The sequence below is a fragment of the Sapajus apella genome, unplaced genomic scaffold, assembly GCF_009761245.1.
Source record: "Sapajus apella isolate SASKATOON/1434 unplaced genomic scaffold, GSC_monkey_1.0 scaffold26, whole genome shotgun sequence".
Lineage (NCBI taxonomy): Eukaryota > Metazoa > Chordata > Mammalia > Primates > Cebidae > Sapajus > Sapajus apella.
In genome coordinates, this window is record NW_022436966.1 from 1,167,694 (window position 1) to 1,189,588 (window position 21,895).

The 21,895-nt window shown below is 34.4% G+C and overlaps 1 protein-coding gene across 5 annotated transcripts in view; it reads left to right on the plus strand.

The window, feature by feature from the left end:
- The window catches only part of EXOC6B (exocyst complex component 6B), a 661,151-nt gene that overhangs the window by 295,202 nt on the left and 344,054 nt on the right, over positions 1 to 21,895 (plus strand). For all 5 annotated transcript variants that reach the window (XM_032292191.1, XM_032292190.1, XM_032292192.1 and 2 more), the window contains 2 exons: positions 20,454 to 20,537; positions 20,909 to 20,955. In XM_032292191.1, the coding sequence (XP_032148082.1) occupies positions 20,454 to 20,537; positions 20,909 to 20,955 (131 nt within the window). The remainder of the gene's footprint in view (positions 1 to 20,453; positions 20,538 to 20,908; positions 20,956 to 21,895) is intronic.

Sequence of the window (21,895 nt, forward strand, 5' to 3'; positions counted from 1 at the left end):
ATTCATTCCTGGAGAAAAGAAACCAAAAACTACCCTTGTCTGGAAGTGGAGACTATGGGACTAAGCAGAAAAATCTACATAGAAAAGAATGGTATAGTAGAAACAACATGAGATAATATCAGAAAACAATTGCATTGTTCTCAATGATCTTTGTAACTTTGGCTTTCACTTTTCTTATAGTGACAGAAATTACAACATAAAGAGTTGTAGAGAAGAATAAATGAGATAATGAGATTTTTAAAAATAAACTCTTAGCTATCACTATGCCTACCTAGTACATAATAGGTATGATGAATCTTAAATATCTTAAATATATATTATTCTTTATAGTAAGAATTTATTTCTTTGTTTCTTTTTTTTTTTTTTTTTTTTTTAGATTGAGTGTTGCTCTATCACCCAGGCTGGAATTCAGTGATGCAATCTCAGCTCACTGCAACCTCCGTCTCCTGGGTTCAAGCGATTTTCCTGCCTCAGCCTCCTGAGTAGCTGGGATTACAGGCCTGTGCCACTGTGCCCAGCTAATTTTTATATCTTTAGTATAGACGGGGATTCACCAGGTTGGATAGGCTGGTCTTAAACTCCTGACCTCATGATCTGCCTGCCTTGGCCTCCCAAAGTGCTGGCATTACAGGTGTTAGCCACTGCGCCCAGCCAAGAATTTCTTCTTAAGCATGCATAAGGTTGCCCCTACTTCCTCAAACCTTAAATCCAATCCCTACGTAAGTCAAGCCTCTTAGGTAAAGTTTATTTTTATGAAATATAAAGTTAAAATATATCATCTTTTTTTTTTTTTTTTTGAGACGGAGTTTCACTCATGTTACCCAGGCTGGAGTGCAATGGCGCGATCTCGGCTCACCGCAACCTCCGCCTCCTGGGTTCAGGCAATTCTCCTGCCTCAGCCTCCTGAATAGCTGGGATTACAGGCACGCACCACCTGTAATGCCCAGCTAATGTTTTTGTATTTTTAGTAGAGACGGGGTTTCACCATGTTGACCAGGATGGTCTCGATCTCTTGACCTCGTGATCCACCCCCCCTTGGCCTCCCAAAGTGCTGGGATTACAGGCTTGAGCCACCGCGCCCGGCCAAAATATATCATCTTAAGTTTTAAGTGCATGCCTTTTAAACGTGAAACATGGATTATTTCACTTTTCTATTCCTTTTTTTCAATATAATCAAAAATACTTGTCTCCTGTGGGCTTTATGAAATATTCTTTATGAGCATGGCAAGCACAGAGGATCTAGTTTAATTTTTAGTGCTATATCTGTCTACTCCTCAAGTGGTTGGTGAAGGTACAAAAAAAGAAAACAAAGTTATGACATGCTCATCAAAAGGAAGAATAATTTTTGTCATTTTTTTTTTTGGTTTGACAATACTTAGTTATAACCCTATTTTATAGTCAGCATCCCACACTGCTGAATCCTTTCATATTTAGGAGCTTTGTATTTTCCCACAACACTTTCATACATATTGTGTCTCGTTGAGTCTCACTATACCAGTCTGACACAAACAGGTTTTATAGTGAATATCTAATATTCACTTGATGGTTAAAGGAATTGAGGTTCAGTGGGATTAATTTATCTGCTCAGTGGATCACAGAGATAGTGATTAGCAAAACTGGATCAAAGCCTGTTCTTATGCGTCATATCTAAAACCTCCTTTTATTTTATAGTATCATTGATGTTTCTGTTGCAGGGACAAATACTGTGCAGTTAAGACAAAGACTTTTTCTAAAATGATACATTCTGAAGATATTATTAAAAAATAAATACTTTGGCATTGTTTTGCATTAATTCTTGCCTTTGAAGTATGAAGAGAAAGAGCTGTTTATACAATATTTAATTGAAGTAATGTTCTTGGTAGTTTCTGGAAAAACTGTACTAAAAATTATAGTCATGCCCTACCTTCTAATATTGGCAAAAACTTGGAAGTCAGATATAAGGTCCTGGAGAAAGACAGTCATGTAAACCACATTGGTTTTGGCTTAGAAAAATGACTGCGTAGAGAGAGATGATGGGCAAAATATGCTTAACAGTTCGCTTCAAAGATTGGGACTGTTGCCTTGTGAGAAACTCTAATAATGTGTTAGTGTCGTCATACAAGGTCTCTTTGGGCCTGTCAGGGTTCTGCAACTGTAATGTAAAATTTCAGCCTTGCTGAGACAGTTCTCTAAAGTTCATCCTAAGGATTTATTTTTAATGAGAAATTACCCTGTGCTCTCTGCTCTTCACTGTAGACCTGACTTGGGAAAATCAGGAGGGGAGGGGAGATGCTAGTACTGCTGTTTTTAAAGGATCACTGCCAAGTTTAAGTTAGGCAGAGCCAAGCTCATTCTGGACTAGTCTTAGGGTAGATCATCCTTCATTGAATTGCCAAATAGCCCTTTATAATGCCAGGTTATTGTGCAGTTTGTTCCAGGATCAGGCTGCATTTGGGCCCTCCCATTCAGAAAAGAGCAAAAATTTCCCCTCTTTCCAGGCATGGCTTTAGTACTCTCTTATGGGAGACCTTCAGATATTTGACTATTTCAAAATAACTTTTGTTGAAATTTAGGAATAATTTTAGGTAAAATTATTTTAAGTAAAATTATTTCTACTGTGTAGGATGTCTTCTGATGCCTGAAGTCATCCCATGTAGTTATCCCAGAGTTGTGTACTTGATATTTACTGTGGGAGATCATCAGATAGCCAGCTACTATGTCGGTAGTCACAAATGGTAGATGCCAGGGTCAAAAGCATTGGCCTTGTGGTCATCTTATTGCTACCAGTAAAGTGAGTTCTTTTCTGGGTACTATTAACTCCAATCCTGTCTAACTCTAGGCATAGCACAGGAACTACTTTTATTCCTGCCTATGAGCTTTTAGGAAACCTCTCTTTTTTACTTCTTGTGTTTTTACCTTTACTGTTCATTCCGCTATTGTCTGCTTTAGGCTGTTTCTATTCTGACCTGTTGTAATTAGTCAGTGGACATTGTGATGCCTTTGATATAGATATTTGTATTACTTTTTATTTCTTTAAGAAAAGGGAACTAAGGAAACACTTTTATGTATTTTTCTAAATGTCATTGTTCACCATTTTCAGATAAAATAGAAAAATTTGAAGAAATGAAATTACTTGCAATTTCACAATTTTGGTCTGCTTCCTTGCAGACATTATCCGTTAGACATGTTTAATTTTTTTTAGACATATTTTATTTTTAGACATGTTTTATTAATAAAACATTTAGACATTTTTTTTACAAAAATTTAATCATACTATATTTCTTTATAATGTGCTTTCTCTCCTTTAACATATACCATATCACAGATATTCATGTGAATAAATATAGACCCAATGTTATTGTTTTTGTTTCTACTGCATGCGGTGTTTTTGGAGATGATCGTTATGATGATAATGGCTACCATTTATTGAGTACTTACTGCATTCTAGGTACCATATTATATGATCTGCATACATTTTCTTATTTCATCTTCATGACAGCACTGACAAGTATATGTTAATATATTCATTTTGCAGGTAAGACAATTGAGGCAATTTAGAGAAATAAAATAAATTGCTTAAGATCACATAATTTGGGGTAAGCCAAGGCTCCAAACTCCTAATATTAGAATGTGAACCTACGTTCTTTCACCTGTTCACATTTAAATACTTTTGCCCTCACTTATCTGATTATCATTTTAGGTAAAATTATTAATTTGAATTAAAGGGCATATTCATTTACAGTTTTCTGATACCTAGTAGCCACTCAGAAAAATCAAAACTTTGCATTCCTTAGAAAAATAATTTTGGTGTACAGTTTTACCATATTCTCAACTATACTGGGTGTTGCGTTGTTTTATTATTTGGTAGGGAAAAAAATGGAATAATGTTAATTTCACTTGCATTTAAAAAATCACTATTCATTGTGGACATTTTTCTAATATTTAGAGGCCATTCATTTCCTTTTTGTATATGCACAGAATGTTTATGTTTTATTTATTAAGAAAAATACTTTTTTGTCTAATATGTGTGTTTTGAAATTCATGTATGTTGTTGCATTTATCAGTACGTTTTCCCTTTTTATTCTGGGGTGGTATTCCATTTTAAGACTACCAAAGGACATTGGGCTGTTTCCACTTTGGAGCTTATAGTGAATCAAGCTGCTATGGCATTCTTTTTTTTTTTTTTTTTTTTTGAAAAGGAGCCTTGCTGTTGTTGCCCTGGCTGAAGTGCAATGGCATGATCTCAGCTCACTGCAATCTTCACCTCCTGGGTTCAAGTGATTCTCCTCCCTCAGCCTCCTGAGTAGCTGGGATTACAGGTGCCCTCCACCACAGCTGGCTAATTTTTATATTCTTAGTAGAGATGGGGGTTTCACCATGTTGGCCAGGCTGGTCTCAAACTCCTTACCTCGTGATCCACCTGACTCAGCCTCCCAAAGTGCTGGGATTACAGGCGTGAGCCACACTGTGCCTGGCCTGCTATGGCATTCTTACACAAGTCTTTTAAATGGACCTAGGTACTCTTCTGTCTTGAAAAAAATGCTTACTAGCTATCATTTTGTTGAGGATATCTAGATTTCCATTGAAGTCAGATAAAATACCCTGTATATTTCAACACTTTGAAACTTAAGGGGATTTTCTTAATGGTCTAGCACATAGTATAAATTGGTACATGTTCAGTATGCACTTGAAAAGAATGTAGATTTTATAGTTGTTAGAGTGTTCTACAAATGACATTTTGACTTGCCATTACTTTCTGATTTAGTTCTGACAGTATGTGGAGAAAATATTTAAGATAATTGTATTATCAATGGAGGAGGATAGAGATGTAAAGGGAAATAAGGCTTCTACACTTCTCTAGAACTGGTAAAATGGAAACACCAATATCCTATGGTAAATTATATATGTATAATGTAATATCTAGATTAACCACTAAAAAATGTATAAATAGGTGCACTTGAAAACACTACAAATACATAAAAATGGAATTCTAAAAAATGATGATTGAGGGAACCCATAGGAAGGCAAGACAAAGGAAACAAACTAAAAACAAACGAACAAAAAAAAGACAGAAGTAAGCCCTAACCTGTAAATAGTTGTATTGAATGCAAATTATCTAAATATATCAATAAAAATGCAGATGTTGATAAAATGGATTAAGAAATATTGTCTATAGGAAAATCAATTTAAATATAATGATCCAGCAGGTGGAAAGTAGAAAGGAAGGGAAAAAATACAACATGGAAACACTGATCAAAGAAAAGCAGAATAGTCTCTATTAATATGAAATGAAGTAGACCTCAGAGCAAAGAAAATTACCAGAAACAGAGGTATACTATATAATGGTAAAAGGGTCAATCCATCAAGAAGTTGTATAACCTTAAATGTTTACGCCCCAAACAACAAAACTGCAAAATATATGAAGTAAAAACTAATAAAACAGAGAGGGTAAATGGATGAATCCACTATTATAGTTAAAAACTTTAAAACTCCTAAAAATTTATAAAACGACTGGGCAGGATTTCAGCAAGCATATTAAAAAAAGTCAACCAATAAGATGCTAAACTGACATTTATAGAACACTGTATACAACATCAGTAGAATATTCATTCTTTTCAAGCATCCATAGAACATATACTAAGAGCATACCCCAGGCGAACAGACTTCAGCAAATTTTGAAATTGCACATAAACCTCAATGGAATCAGACTAGAAATTAGTAACACAACTTTAACAAGAATATCTCCAAAAAATCTGAAACTAGATAATACATTTATATATAATGCCTGGGTCTAAGGGGAAGTCTCAAAGGAAATAAAATTATGTATTGAACTGAATGAAAATGAAGATTTGTGGGACACAGTGTTGAGAATGAAATTTATAACACTAAATTGTTTACACTGGAAAAGAGTAAAAGTCTCAAATGAATAATGTACGCTCTCATCTCTAAAAGCTAGGAAAAGAAAGGCAAAATAATCCCAAGGCAAGTAGAATGAATGAAAGAATAATAAGAGCCAAAATCATGAAATTGAAAGCAGGAAACAATAGAGGAAATCAGTGAAATAAAGAGATTTTTCTCTTTCCAAGATTTATAAAGTGGACAGACTTCCAACGGGACTGACAAAAGGAAAGAATAAACAGATTATTAATATTAGGCATAAAACTAAAACAGGGAATATCAATAGAGACACTATTGATATGAAAAGGATAAAAAGAGAACTCCATGAACAATTCTACATACAGAAATTTGACAATGTAAAAGACATTTGTTAATTCTCTGAAAAACACAAACTACCACAATTGATCCAATATGAAATGGATGGTATGAATAGCCCTATGGCTATGAAGGAAATTGAATTAATAATTTATAAACTTCCATCTAGGACTAGGCACAGTGGCTCACAACTGTAATCCCAGCACTTTGGCAGGCCGAAGTGGGAGGATCATTTGAGCCCAGGAGTTTGAGACCAGTCTTGGCAACATAGTGAGATCCCATCTCTAAAAACAAACAAACCAAAAAAGCAAAAACTTTTTTCTACAATCTTCAGGCTCAGATGGGTTCACTGGGGAATGCTACCAAACATTTATAGATGAATTAACACCAATTCTGCAAAATCTCTTACAGAAATCAGAAATGGAGGGAATACTTTTCAATTCATTTTATGCAAAATTTTAAAAACAAAATGTTAAATAGATTACAGTAATATATAAAATGAATATTTGACCAAGTCAGGTTTATTTCAGGGATGTGTAAAGAAGAAGAATCACATGATCATACCATTTGATGCAGAAAAAGCTTTTGATAAAATCCAAAACATATTCATGCTTTAAAAACAACAAAACTTCAAAACTTCTTCTTCAACAACAAAAAAACTGGATAAAAAATATGCAAAAACCATGTAGCTAACTTTATACTGAAGGGTGAAAGTCTAAATGGTTTTCTCCTAAAATTAGGAGCAAAGCAAAAATATCTGCTCTCACAACTTTTATTCACTGTAGTGCTGGCAGTTTTATCCAGTGCATTAGCATAAAGAAAAGAGATAAAGGTCATGCAGAATGGAAAGAAAGAAATACAACTATGTTATTTGCAAATAACCCAATAATTGTCTATACTGAAAATCCTGAAGAAACCAGTATAGGACCAATAAGTGAACCACCTAGTACTAATAAGTGAGTGCAGCAAGATGGGGGGATATAAGATAACATGTAATAATTAATTATTCTCCTGTATACTCATAATGAATATGTAACACCAAAAGTTAAAATATAACATTATTTATGATTGCTTAACAAAAAGAAATTCTTAGGTTTAAATCTAAGAAAAATTACCATATTTGCATGCTGAAAACTACTAAATGCTGATGGATAAAATCGAATATGTAAATAGATGGAGAGACATACTGTATGTGTAGATTGGAAGACTCAACATAGTAAAGATACCAGTTTTTCCCAGGTTTTTACAAAGATATAATGAAATTTTTATAAAGTTCCATCAAGATTTTTGTAGATACAAACAAGATTATTCTAAAATTTGTATTGAAAGGCAAAATAACTAGAATAGCTAAGACAAATTTTTAAAAAAGAATAAATTAGAGAAATTAACTCATGCAATTTCAAGACTTATTATATAGCTACAGCAGTCAAGATGGCATGGTATTGGCAGAGGCTAGACTGATACATCAGTGAGACAGAATAGAGAATCCAGGAATAGATTCACGCAAATACTTGACAAAAATAATTCAACAGATAGTGCCAGAACAATTGAACAGCCATAGACCAAAGAGAGAGTGAGAGTGTGTGTGAGAGAGAACTTTGAGCTAACCTCCCATTTTATGCAAAAATTATTATTACATTTTATACAAAATAGATTATGAACTTAAATGCAAAACTATGCAAACTTCAAAACATTTAGAAAAAAATAGAGGAAAATCTTCAGAACCTAAGGATAGTAAGAGTTCTTCAATTTCCCTCTAAAATTACGAACTTTCTTTTAGTGTAAAGGAAAAAAATTGGTTAGCTGGACCTCATCAAAGTTAAACACTTTGACTCTACAGAAGGCTTTGCTGAGGATAAAAGATACAGCGAAGTGGGAGAAAATATTGGCAAACCACATATCCAGGAAATGAGTCCTTACATATCTAGAATATATAAGTACTTTGAAAAACTCAAACAAACAAATAAAAGAAACAATGCAAGTAGGAAAATGAGCAAAAGACATGAAGAAACAATTCACCAAGGCAGATATACTGATGGCATATAAGCACATGAGAAGATATTCAACATCATTATTCATTAGAGGAATTAAAATTAAAGTCACTAGACTCCTATCAGAATAGTGACATCAAATGCGCATGAGGTTGCTGGTAAGAATATAAAATAGTAAAATGTAAAATGGCATAGTCACTCTGGAAAACAATTTGGCAATTTCTTGAAAAATTAAACAACAACTTCCATATGACACTGCAATTGCATTCCTGGGCATTTGTCCCAGAGAAATAAAAATAAAATAAATGAAATGAAAATAAGTAGATTTCAGGCAGAAAACTATACAGGAGTGTTTATAATAGCTTCATTTATAATAGCTCCAAACTGGAAACAGCCTAGATGTTCTTTAACAGGTGAATTGTTAAATACCTGCGGTACATTTATATCATAGAATACTACTCAGCAATATAAAGAACTATTGATACATGCAACAAACTGAATGAATCTCTAGAGGTTTATGCTGAGTGAAATAAGCTAATCACAGAAGGTTACATACTCCATAATTTCATTTTTGTAACATTCTTAAAATGACAAAATTATATATTACATAGAAATTATGTAGAAATTGAGAACAGATTAGTGGTTCCTGGCAGTGAAGTAGGAAATAGAGATGGAGAACAGTGGATATGACTATGAAAAGACAACTTGACCGATTCTTTATCTGGAAATGTGCATCTTGACTCTATCAGTATCAACATCCTGATAGAGCGAATATTGTACATAATATAGTTCCCTAAAATGTTTACATTTGGGGACTGGGTAGAGTGCACACGAGGTCTGTCTCTGTTACTTCTTATAACTGCATGTGAATCTATAATTAATTCTCTCATAATAAAAAGTCAATAAAAATTGGTGATGAAGCAAATTTTATTCAACTTTTAGTTTCCTTTTTTTCTCTTCACCTGCATTCTTAGATTATTTACCAGATGTAGATCTAATATTTATCCACTTTCTCTGTTTTTACTATTCTGCCTATTTTTTGAACATCTGAAGTTTAGTGTGACAGATTTATTTATTCTTAGATTCTAAATTGGTCAGTTTCTATACAGTTTCTGTTAATAGGGGGTGGGGGAAGGCATAGATTATTTATACGAGATTTCCCTAGTCCTCACTTAACTATACAAAAGGCTATTTTTGTGTGTGTATGTGTAGCAAATGTGATTTTGAGATGCTGGGAGAAACCATGTGTCTTTAATAAAATATCCATTACACACATTTATATATCATAAAAATAACATGTATAGCTCTCAGTTTATAAAGTATTTTGAGCCTCAGATTTTGTGCTTTTCCTGGCGTTGACTTCCTTATATACATGGGAAGTCACTTAGAAGCTCTATGCCTAGTTTTCTTGTATAAAATCTTACACTGTACCTTCTGTTTAAGCCAGTACTTTCCATTATGAGGACTATTAACAATCTCTCATTGCCTTCATCTGTAACATGTTGGTATTATTTTAATTTACATTTGAAATGCAACATTTTCCTATTAGCTCTTTAGAAATCATTAAGAGGCTCTATTCCTTTTGGCAACATGAAACAGGTTAAGTTATTTGTGTGGAAAATTTTAAACTACCAAACTGTGAAGCACCTTAGCAATTTAGAAGATTGACAAGTGAAGTTAGGTCAGCAGAAAAGACTTAAAAATTGGCCAGTGTGAAATTGGGTATATGAATAATAACTTTAGAAAACTACCAACTTTTGGAATAGTTCTTTGGAGTAAATGTAGAAAAGCCCGATTTTGTTCATGGTAATAAAAGTAATGACTCTTCTTTCTCATCATATGCAGACATTCAGTTAAGAATTTTTGGTGTCCTATTTTTGGGTAAATAATTTTGTTTACTTCTTTGCTCACATGCCCTTAGGTAGTAACTGGTATGTTAGGGACCACTGAAGAAAATGATGGGATTTGGGGGTAGTGGGGAGTTGTAATTTTAGTGTAATGATTTTTTAAAATAGTAAAATAACTTGCATCTTATTTGTTTTACATTAAAAATTTTCTTATGTACAAATTGTATAAATCATATTCTTTGAATAATTAGCCCATTAAAGTGCACAGTTATATGCAGGTAATTCAGGTTAGGGTTTCCCTAACAAAAGGGTTATTTACCTTAAAAGCGAAATTCAATTTTTTGTCTAATGAATTAACCTTCATCATTGAGGAAGTCTGCCTTTGTTGTTGTTGTTCTACAACAGGTAGGTAAGTTGTAATTTTAAGCAGTTTGGTTTGCTAAGTATGATTAAGAACCATTCCCTTTGAGGTTTACCCTTTTGCTTCTAAGGTACAACTGTTTATCATCTTGGGTCAAAGGTTATAAAAAGTAGTCATCAATTAAAGCTTTATTGGTTGTAATTGGTAATGCTATGAAAGGAGCCAGCCAAACTGAATCTGATAATAAAAGACTCTGTGTTAAAATATTTAATAAATTAACACTCTGTCTTGGAGAGGGGAAGCTAATTACAAAGGCCAAGATTGTTAATCATGTTTACTTTCTTCAAAAGCACACTCAACTACTCCATAATCATCAAACATCAGATTTCTTTCTTTTCTTTTTTAAAGTCCTACAGACTCCATCGGCCCCCGGAGGGGATGCTCTTCTATGGCTCATGCGTGGGATATAGCAGCAGGAGGAAATGCCAAGACAAACATAGGTTTTAAGGGAACCTTAAAAATAAACAGGACTCTGTTACATCAGAACTGCCTCTGCTCTTTTCAAATAAGGGTCAGAAGTTTATGTAGATTAATTGTGTAGGCTAATTGAGTGATATCAAGAATTAGGATATTTGGAAGTAATGATATTTTTAATGATAAATTATCTATCAAAGTAAGTATCCTTTCTCCATATACAGTTTTTTTGTGAGGCGTTTTGACAGTGTTGTGGCTCTTGAAGTTTAGACATTTTTCTTTTTTTTCTTTTTAATTTTTGAGGGTACATATATACTAGGTATATATATTTATGGGGTACATGAGGTGTTTTGATATAGGCGTACAATGTGAAATAAGCACATTATGAAGAATGGGGTATCCATCCTTTCAAGTATTTATTCATTGAGTTGCAAACAATCCAGTTACACTTTTTAAGTTATTTTAAAACATACAGTTAAGTTTTTTTTTTTTTTTTTACTTTTATTTTAAGTTCAGGGGTATGCATGCAGGTTTATTACGTAAGTAAACTTGTGGTTTAGACATTTTTCAAAGCCCTAATACATATAAGTGGAGGTGTGACACACACCTTCATGTCTCTTGAATGACCTTGTCATGGGAACTCTGGGAATTGGCTTTTACATCTGGGAATTCACTGTTTCTAGATTTAAGCAATAGGGGCATCTTGGGTTTGTTCTTTTCACATATTTCTGTAGTCTGATCTTTAGGGCAGTTCTAATGAAAGAAAATTCCGCTTTGAACCTGCTGTGCAAATTAGCCATATGGTGAAGTGTAATATCCCGCTGAACATCATTACGGGGCTCTAGGAAAACTAGTCCCCTTTTCACATGGAAGCAAATTAAAATGGGCCTTTCAGTTTCTTTTTTTTTTTTAAGCTCTGACTAAACCTGTCTTCACTTGGATGCTGTGACAATTAAAAGGGAACTGCAGCTGCAGTCAGGGTGGTGAAATTACAGGCTTTCCCCAAGACCTAGTGGAAATATTGCTTCCTGTAGGCAAAGTGGAAGAACAATGCTGTGTGCTTCCCTTCTTCCTTTCCCTTCCCTTGTTCTTTGTGTAGTTGTCTTTAGTTGCTTCTCAATCCAAGGGTTAATTTTCTGTTATTTTGACAGATGTGAAGAACTCAGCCCACTCTCCAATAGACCCCATGCCAATATCTACCAGGAAAGACCCAGTAGATAAGAGCTGTTTAGCCAAATAATGGCACAGTAAATATTTAATGAAGAGAATATAAGGTCTGCCCCTTTTTTCCTGCTATGTAGACAGATTGCCCATATGAAGTAGTATTTCTCAGTATAAATTTTTTTCTCTGCAAAAATAAGGATGTAATATGCCACTAATGTTTAGAGGCATGGAGCTCAATAATGGTTTGAAATGTTCTGGATTTCTGTGTATATGGTGAACATTGTCACATTTCATGGAGAAAAGGAAATCCTTGGAAAGATGTTTCATCTGGCTGTCTCTTTCCCTCCCAAGAATGGAATCATGTGATTCTGACTTATTTGATTACTGGTGTACATCAAATAAGTCAGAATTTGTAACCTACAGCAGCTAAAATTCAGCTTTGAGTTATATTAGTAGTAAATTTTACTACTTTTATATGCAACACCAAAAAGCCTCATTCATTTGCCCACATTGAGTGGCAGTATTTTTTGTGTTCCTATGTTTTTATCCAGACAAGTGCCTGGACACATGGAGAAGAATTTGAGGTTGTCACTCGTATTTTTATTTTTATTTTTAAACATTTATTCAGAGCCCTTGTTAGTTCCAGCATTTGTATGGTGACAGTTAGTAGCATGGGTTTGAAGAAAAGGAGTTGAAACACTGTTGTAGAGTAAAAGTGGATCGTGCTGAACTATGATGACGGAGAAAAGACTTTTGTTGCAAAGTTCAATGAAAAAAGTATATAGACTATGGCCCTATTTATATGTGTGTATATGTACATATATGTGAAATATCGATCTATTTAGAATAGGGCAAAGTCTGTAAGGATATTAGATCTTGGTGAATGGGCCAAATGCAAACTGCAAACAAAGCCTGAAATAAGGTATAATCTAGAAAGAGGTAGTTATGCTCAAAATAGAGTGTTGGGAAAATAAAACAATATAAAACAAAATGAGATCTGAGAAAAATATATTGAATAGGGAATATGTCAAAAAGTAACAAGTAGTTATCTCTGCATTATGAGATTATGAATGGCTTCATTTTTTCTTTTTGCCCAATTTGCATTGTTTAGTTTTTCTATGTCATATATTTTACTTTTGTAATTAATAACTTAAAAAGAGAAACAATGTAGAAAATACAGCTATAAACAAAAGGTTAAAAAAAGAAACTATTTCTAACATTGCCTGAGAAGTGTGTTATTTTCTGATAAAATCCAGTGCAAGGACTAATTATTAGACTTTGAGAATAGCAGTGGCTTTTATAGCATTTGACCATTTGCACCCTTCCCCAGGAAGTACATAGGGTGTGATATAATATTGAATATTTAAATTAAATATGAATTTAGTAAATCACATATCCAGTTAATTGAAGAAGAGCTTAACAGAGCTTGGAGAATATATTTTCTCTTGTTTGGGCATTAAGTAAATACAGAATATGTGTTGTGGTTATTTAGCTCTTCTTATATAGTTTTTTATAACTAGATGATAAAAAAAGGTGGAGATTTCATTATAATAATACAGTCTTAAGTATTTAGGTTAAATTTCAGATGGTATATATGTATTCAATATAAAAAATGTCAAACATGCTGGGCATGGTGGCTCACAGCTATAATCCCAGCAATTTGGGAGGCTGAGGTGGGTGGATCACAAGGTCACGAGATCGAGACTATCTTGACTAATACGGTGAAACCTCATCTCTACCAAAAATACAAAAAAATTAGCCGGGCATGGTGGCACACACCTGTAGTCCCAGCTACTTGGGAGGTTGAGGCAGGAGAATCACTTGAACCCCTTGAGGTGGAAGTTGCAGTGAGCCGAGACTGCACCACTGCACTCCAGCCTGGGCGACAGAGCTAGACTCCGTCTAAAAAAAAGGAATATAAACAAAGCCTTGCTTGGCTTCTGTGTCTTTCTATGTCTGTATTTCTTAACTCTTACCAAAATACTTTAGATGCATAAAAATCTGAAAAGTTACACCATTGATAAGTAAGACTGATAATTAACATTTTGTCTGAATTTGAGTAAAATTTTCTCTATTGGGCCAATTGAATGGATTGAGAAATTTAGCTGTTAAGTGATGTATTTTGATGTTATAAGCAGAGCAAATAATAACTCAGAAGACATTTTATGCTTTTCCCATTGTATGCCTGCTAGCCTAAAAACAGGATCCTGAATTTATGAATACATTAGCCAGTATTTTAGTCCATTTGTGCTGCTATAATAAAATACCAAAGATTGAGTAATTTATAAGCAATAGAAACTTATTTGTTATGGTTCTGGAGGCTGAGAAGTCCAAGATCAAGCCAATAATAGGTTCTTTTGTCTGGTGAAGGCTGCTCTTTGCTTCCAGATGATACTTTATTGCTGTATCCTCCAGAGGAAAAGAATGCAGGGGAGGAACTCTGTGTTTCCACATGGCAGAAGAGATGGGAGGGGGCAAACCCACTCCCTCAAAGTCTTTTATAGGGGCCCTAATTCCATTCATTAGGGCCCTCCCCTCATCACTTAATCATCTCTTAAAAGCTGCATCTCTTATTACTATGTTGGTGGCTACGTTTCAATATACTAATTTTGGGGGACACATTTAGACCATAGCAATTGGCAACCCTTGTGGTGCATGGATTTTTCATTTTAAGGCTACCAGAGTGTGGGGCAAGGGGAATAGGGGAATTAGGTATGGTACTGCTGGTAGCTGTACAGTTTGTCCTGTGCTGGAAAATATTCAGAATAATGGTGCACGTAGAGGAAGATTCTGTATCACTCTGTTTTTAATTCAGTTTAAGAAGTTCAGATTATTAAACACTGGGAACTGTATGGTAGGAGAATATTTGCTCACATTTATAGGCCAGTTGCTTGCTAGATGCTGGAATCAGTATGTAGGTTGCCTTTGGCATGTCTTTGGACCTGGGCACATCAACCTATGAGTTGTCGCTTCCATAATGATGTTAGATCTATAGCCAGATAAATGATGAATGGACCAAATGCAAAGCACAAACCAAGCCTGAAAGTACTGGTCCAGAAAAAGCTCCTCTCATTCAAAATAGAGTAACTGGGAAAACAAAACACAACAAAACAAAATGATGTCTGAGAAAATGTATTGAATAGAAAGGGTCAAAGAACATCATCCTAAAATTCCAGAGGAAACGTGACACTAAAAATGATTTTCTGTAGGAATCAAAAGAAAATTCTTAAAAATAATTACCTCTATGAAACAGGAACAAAAAACTTTAAAAGGATAAACGGAGATCAAAAAATTATATGACAAGAGTAAAAATACTTACAAATAAATGATTATTACAGTAGGAGATTAAGGGCAAATATCAAAGTGGAGGCTTATAAGAAATTATAGTTTAATAATTTATTCACACATTTAATTATTTATTCAAAATTGCATACCAGTTACATGTCTGGCATTGTTGTAGGAGCTGGGAACACAACAATAAACAAGATGAACTGAGACTTTTTCTCATGGAGCTTGCATCCTAACAAAAGAAGACAGACAGTAAACAATATCACATGGAGACGTGTGCTAACCAAAGAATTAAAAGGGTTATGTGTTAGGCAAAATTTCCATTTTAAGTTGAGCAGTAGAAAAGTCTTTTCTAAGTAGCTGACGTTCAAAGTTTAAGTTATAAGAAAGAGCCACACATTTCCTGATGGCTCATGTCCTTTGGAGTTTTGCGCTAGATTCTTTTGTATTTTAATTCTACATGCATTTCTTAGAGCCCTTTCTCTAAAGGCCTTGGTTACTATCTCTCTGCTAATGATTATGATTCTCTTGATCTATAGACCCAAAAATGCCAGTTCCCGAGCACTTCTTGGAAGTCAATTAAATATGGCCAGTACATTAGTCATCATTATCAATCTTCCCAAATGTGGTCAATTCTCATTTTTCATGGTAGTATGTTCTATAAAGTCACTGGAAACACTGAGTGAGTGAATACTGAGCCATTGCTTTTAGGGGAAATACAGGATTAGTTTTCTGTGAGCTTCTGGTCACATTTTCATCAACCAATGAATGCATAACCTTTATTTATACGTGTTTCTGTTTAAGGATATGTTATTTAATATAACAATTCATTAACATTGAACTCATAGCCAACAGCACTATACTCATGCCTGAGAGAAGTTTATCTACCATGTGGGTTTTCTCTGTAAGGCCCGTCACAGTTTTCTTGAACTTAGAAATGCTAGACAACATGTCAGCACTATGGTTGGAGACCATCTTAAACAGGAAAATCAGCAACCAAACGTGCAAAAATGCAAAACAATGTGTCACTGGGTAGATTATGAAAATGATACCCATTTACAGCATGAAAACTAGAATAAGAAAGCAGAGCATTGCCTTGTTTAAACCTTAGCTAGAAACATATGCATTAGGCAACTCAAATTTTTCACCCGTCTGCATGTGTCTGTTGAATGACTATGAAAGAACTATGAGTATTCCTTTTTGGTTTACAAATGAATTTTAGCACACAGACAAATACACAAATACAGAATCTGTGAATAATAATCTACTGTTTATTCCATCTAGTATGTTCCCTGTCTCACAAATGAAACCACCATCAAACCAGTTACCCAGGTTAAAAACTTTGTATCAGCTTTCTTTCCTTCTTATTCTTTATCACCCATGTCCAATTAATTTCTAGCGTAAACCTCCCAAATACATCTCAGATTCTAACTGATCTTTTGAATTTTAATTTTTCCCTTTCTTTGTTCTACTCTCTGAGGTACAACTTCCAAAATATCTAAAACACTTATGGTCACTGTAGTACAAATACCTTAACATAATTTATGAAGCCTTCCTGCCTCATCTCTTGTCAGCCCTATACCTTATACCTCAAGTTCAGCCATCAAGAACTTCTTTCAGATTCTTCAGATAGGTGATGCCTTTTTTCCGTTCAGCCTCTTTGTCTCCACCAGGAACATTTTTTCCCCCTTTCTCTCTTTCTGGCTTATTCTTCTGACTCATTCTTCAATCAGAAGTATAAATGTCTCTGACACTTCCCCCCCAACACACACACACACACACACACCCTACTTTAATCCATAGGATTCTGTAGTTCATTTTAATATAATTGCTTGTTTAATTGTCAGTCTTCCATAGTAGGCTATAAATTCAGTGAGTACAGTGTGCCTGTCACATGGTAAGCACTTAGTATATATTAAGTGACTTGGTTTGGTGAGATTGTGTGTATTAACACAAAGCTTTTGGAGCAGTGTAATACTTATGGCATAAAGTAGGAAAAAATCCTACTTTTACTTGCCTGCTTATTGTTTTATATTTATTTATTTATTTATTTATTTATTATTATTTTTTTTTTGAGACGGAGTTTCCCTCGTTACCCAGGCTGGAGTGCAATGGCGCGATCTCGGCTCACCGCAACCTCCGCCCCCCGGGTTCAGGCAATTCTCCTGCCCCAGCCTCCTGAGTCGCTGGGATTACAGGCACGCGCCACCATGCCCAGCTAATTTTTTGTATTTTTAGTAGAGACGGGGTTTCACCATGTTGACCAGGATGGTCTGGATCTCTTGACCTCGTGATCCACCCGCCTCGGCCTCCCAAAGTGCTGGGATTACAGGCGTGAGCCACCACGCCCGGCTTGTTTTATATTTATTTGCTTTTGTCTTCAGCAGTTTTTTTTTTTTTTTTAAATGTTAATGATTGAAAGAGCTTGGAGCTTAAGTGAAACTTCTATGCTTCATCTAGTGACTTCTCTGAATAGACAGGCACTTCATCAGTTACTCAACTTGACTGGTCAAACATCTATGTGTCAAATTCCACCTTTAAGTAGTAAGTTAACAAAATTGACAGAGGGAACAGAATAAGCAAAGGTGAATTTAGCAGCTGCTAAGGAAACTCCAGCTCATTTTTGTTAATGGGAAGCCAGACCTATTAGATAAATTGCTCTGTTCTTTTGTTTTTATTCTATTAAAGGAATACTTGAAAGGCAAAACTATATCCAGTTTAGATTTAAAGAGAAGTTCCTGATTTGGTTTTTATATGGAATTTCATCTTATATAGTTTCTATCATTTATAACAAAAAATTAAATTAGTATATGGTATAATAGAGAGAATGCTTTCCCTAAATTCTCAAGTAAGTTTATCTTGGCTCCAAAGCATGTTGAATATGTAATGTCACACTACAATAATAAAGGTTCTTTAGGGCTGTTAACCTTAAAATGAAAAGCCCTTTAGTGAATACAGAATGTAATTAACATTTAATAATGCTACTATGCTGTGAAATGGTGACAAGTTGAGAATAACTTTAACAAACCAGCTAGCAGTTTCCTCTTATTTCTTAAATGGAATCATTGGCTTCCTCATTAATGTATGGATGAAAAAAGCCTTGAAATAGCTGTCTTAATGTTTGATTTCATTTTAGAGGCAGAAAAACTTGGATATAGTTATAATCACTTTAGAACTTTAAAACTGTTGTTTTTAAGCTACACCAGGATTCAACAAACCATGACCCATGGACCAAATCCAGCCTGCTGCCTGTTTCTGTAGGGCCTATGAACTAAAAGTGCTTTTTAAAATTTTAAGATGAAAAGAAAAGGACTATTTCAAGACAGGTGAAAACTGTGAAAAATTATAATTTGTTTCCATAAACAAGGTTTTATTGGAACACAGCCATACTTGTTGATGGCTGCTTTTGCACTACAGCGGCAGAATTGAGTAGCTGTCCACCAAGCCCTCATGTATTTACTATCCTATCCTTTACAGAAAATATTTGCCAACCCCCGAGCTACACTAATGTCTTTACATGACTTAGTACCTTAAGTCAACTTTCCTAATTTTCTAGGACCAGTTGGGGAATCTAACAAATCATCTTGAATAAAGTTCTTTATTTTTCAGGAAGGCAGAGGAAAACTCAACTAGGTATTGCATGGCATTTATACTTTTTTTTAGGTGGATGGGGCTTTTAATTTAATCATTGATTTTATCTTATTTATTTTTAAAATAAGCACTTGCATGAGATAGTGTTCTAAGAGCTTTATAACTCCTCTAAATCCTCATTACAACCATACGATGCTGGCATCTCTACAAATGAGAAAACCATGTCACACCTATTAGTGAAAGTTAAATAGTGGAACTTAAATTAGTAGAAGGAAGTTATACAGCTATGTATAGCAGTTGTATAGCTAGTAAGGGACAAAATCATGATTCAAATGTAATAACCTCTGGTTCCAAAATCAATGCTCTTTACCACTGCGGTATACTGTCTTTCCATTTTTACTCTTGTTTTTTTAGAAAAGCTTTGGATTAAGAGTAGAATTCAGTAATAAGTGAGGCATGATAATCTAAATACGTTGAGTTTGTATTAGTTTCCTAGAGCTGCTGTAACAAAGCACCATAAATTGAGTGACTTAAAACAACAGAAATGCATTCTGTCCCAGTTTTGGAGGCTGTAATTCCAAAAATCAAGGCATCAGACGGGCCATGTTCTCCCTGAGACTAGGTAGAATCTTTTGTTGTGTTTCTCTAGCTCCTGCTGGTGATCAACAATCTCTGATGTTCCCTGGCTTGCAGCTGCATCACTCTACTGTCTGCCTCTGTCATCACATGGTGTTCTCCCTGTGTGTCTCTGTCTTTTCATTTTGGCTTTTCAGCACACCAGACATACTGGTCCCTTCCACTAAGAGGATCACATCTTAATTTAATTAATTATATCTACAGTGGCTCTATTTCCAAATATGACTGTATTCTGAAGTTCCACAAAGGATATGAATTTTGGGAGACCACTTTTTAACCCAGTACACAACTCATGAGTCAGTTGTTATTCTGTAGAGGACTTCTCATTTTAAGCCCAGATACCATAAATGAAAAGTAGGAGCTGTGTACCAAGAATCTTCATGCTTTTGTTTTTTTTTCGGGTTTAATCCTCTGCTAGATTATACCCTAAGGTGAATACTAATATACTGTTCTCAGTTCCTGCTTCTTTCCTGCTTCCCATTGCCCCTTTGTTCATGATTTGTTTGAAAGCTGGTTTTTATCCTGGACATTTCCTTCTGGAATGTTTTGTGAGTTTTTTAAGGAACATTTTCTTACCTGTTATCATAACTTATAGAAAGGTTGATTTCTCTTCATTCTTGTGAGTTTTAGATAGTTGATTCAGATACCAGCTTTGGTGTACTGGTGGTGAAGTTCTTGTAGTTTCCTTGTAAGGATATTTTATACCCACACTTACAGATTTGTAAGTAAGGTTCAATAAATGGCAATAGTTATTTTTATTTTCTATCGTTATCATCATTGTTAAAATAGCAGATTTTGAGAAATGTGGTACTACCAAATTCCAGACCTGGGACCTTCCCTTTTCCCTTGAAATATAAAAGTAATTGGTTCAATTGTGTCAAAACCATTTCCATTTTCTTTATTTTACAGGGTGCCCGGGAAACATTTGAGAATTACTACCGAAAACAGAGGCGAAAACAGGCTCGTTTGGTACTTCAACCTCCGTCTAACATGGTAGGATTACTATCTTCACTTTTCTCACATTTTTACTTTTCCTTGTTGGTATCTTTTGATGCTTGTGTGTGTGTGTGTGTGTGTGTGTGTGTGTGTGTGTGTGTGTGTGTATACTGTCATTCTCAGATCACATTTGGTGGATGTGACTTGCAGTAAGAAAACATTATCGACTGATTGCTGTGTATCACTCAGTGTTCTAAGTACTGGATATGTGCTGTCCCATTTCTGCTTCATTGGTAGATAATATTATTATTTTTACCTTATCAGATATTATCTGGGGAACTGAGCTTTAAGAGATTAAGTGACTGATTTTAAATTTTTTTTAAAGTAACAGAAGAGAAACAATAACTTTCTTCATTGCTTTGTTGCAGCATGAAACGTTAGATGGCTACAGGAAGTATTTTAATCAAATTGTAGGGTAGGTATATTTATTTATTTATTTATTTATTTAAATTTATACACTTTCAATACATAGATTTGTGAGAGTTGGAAAAATAAATCAGGTTTTCCTTGGGAAATTATTTTTCTTTTTTTAAAATTCATTTTTTTTTTTAAATTCTTAAGACAAGGTTTGTTTTTGATTTTCTAATGATTTAAAAGGAACATCCTGCAGGTTTCAACATTATATTGTTGGAGGGCACTTTGTGGATAAAGTGAGAAAAACATTATATTGTAATCTTATTATACTTTATGTTTTGTTTCTTTGTTTTTGGTAGATGGAACCAAATAATCATCAAAAGTTGGCAAACTTTTTCTAAAAGGGCCAAATAGTAAAATATTTTAGGCTTGGTAGGCTATATGGTCTCTGTCACAACTGTTTAGCTCTGTTGTTGTAGTGCAAAAGTAGCTATAGACAATACATAAATGATGAGCATGGCTATGTTCCCATTAAACAATCTTTATAAAAACAGACAGTGGGCTAGGTTTATCCCATGTGCTAATATAGTTTGCCACCCTCATCTAGAGTGTATATAGTAGTATGGAATTGCATTTCCCAAATAAAAATCCCAATATAGGCAGCCCGTTGAAATTGCAAAATAATGACTTTGTGGTAAACAGAAAAGGAAATAACTTGGATTCGTCATCAGGTTTGTTTTTTTCAGATTTAAATTGTTTCAATATAATTAGTAGTTATTAAAATATATCATAAAATTCCCTAATAAAGAAGTTTTTTTCATTAATATGAACATTTAGGCAAGACAATGAAAGGTACATTTTAAATGCATAATAACAAGAAGCCACAACAAGACTGTTGAAAAATAACTGCATTTTTGAAACCTTTATATGATGCCTTTTCAACACTTTGATGAGAGAGTTTGCATGAGGGAATAATTTTGATATTTTGTGCATTGGATTCT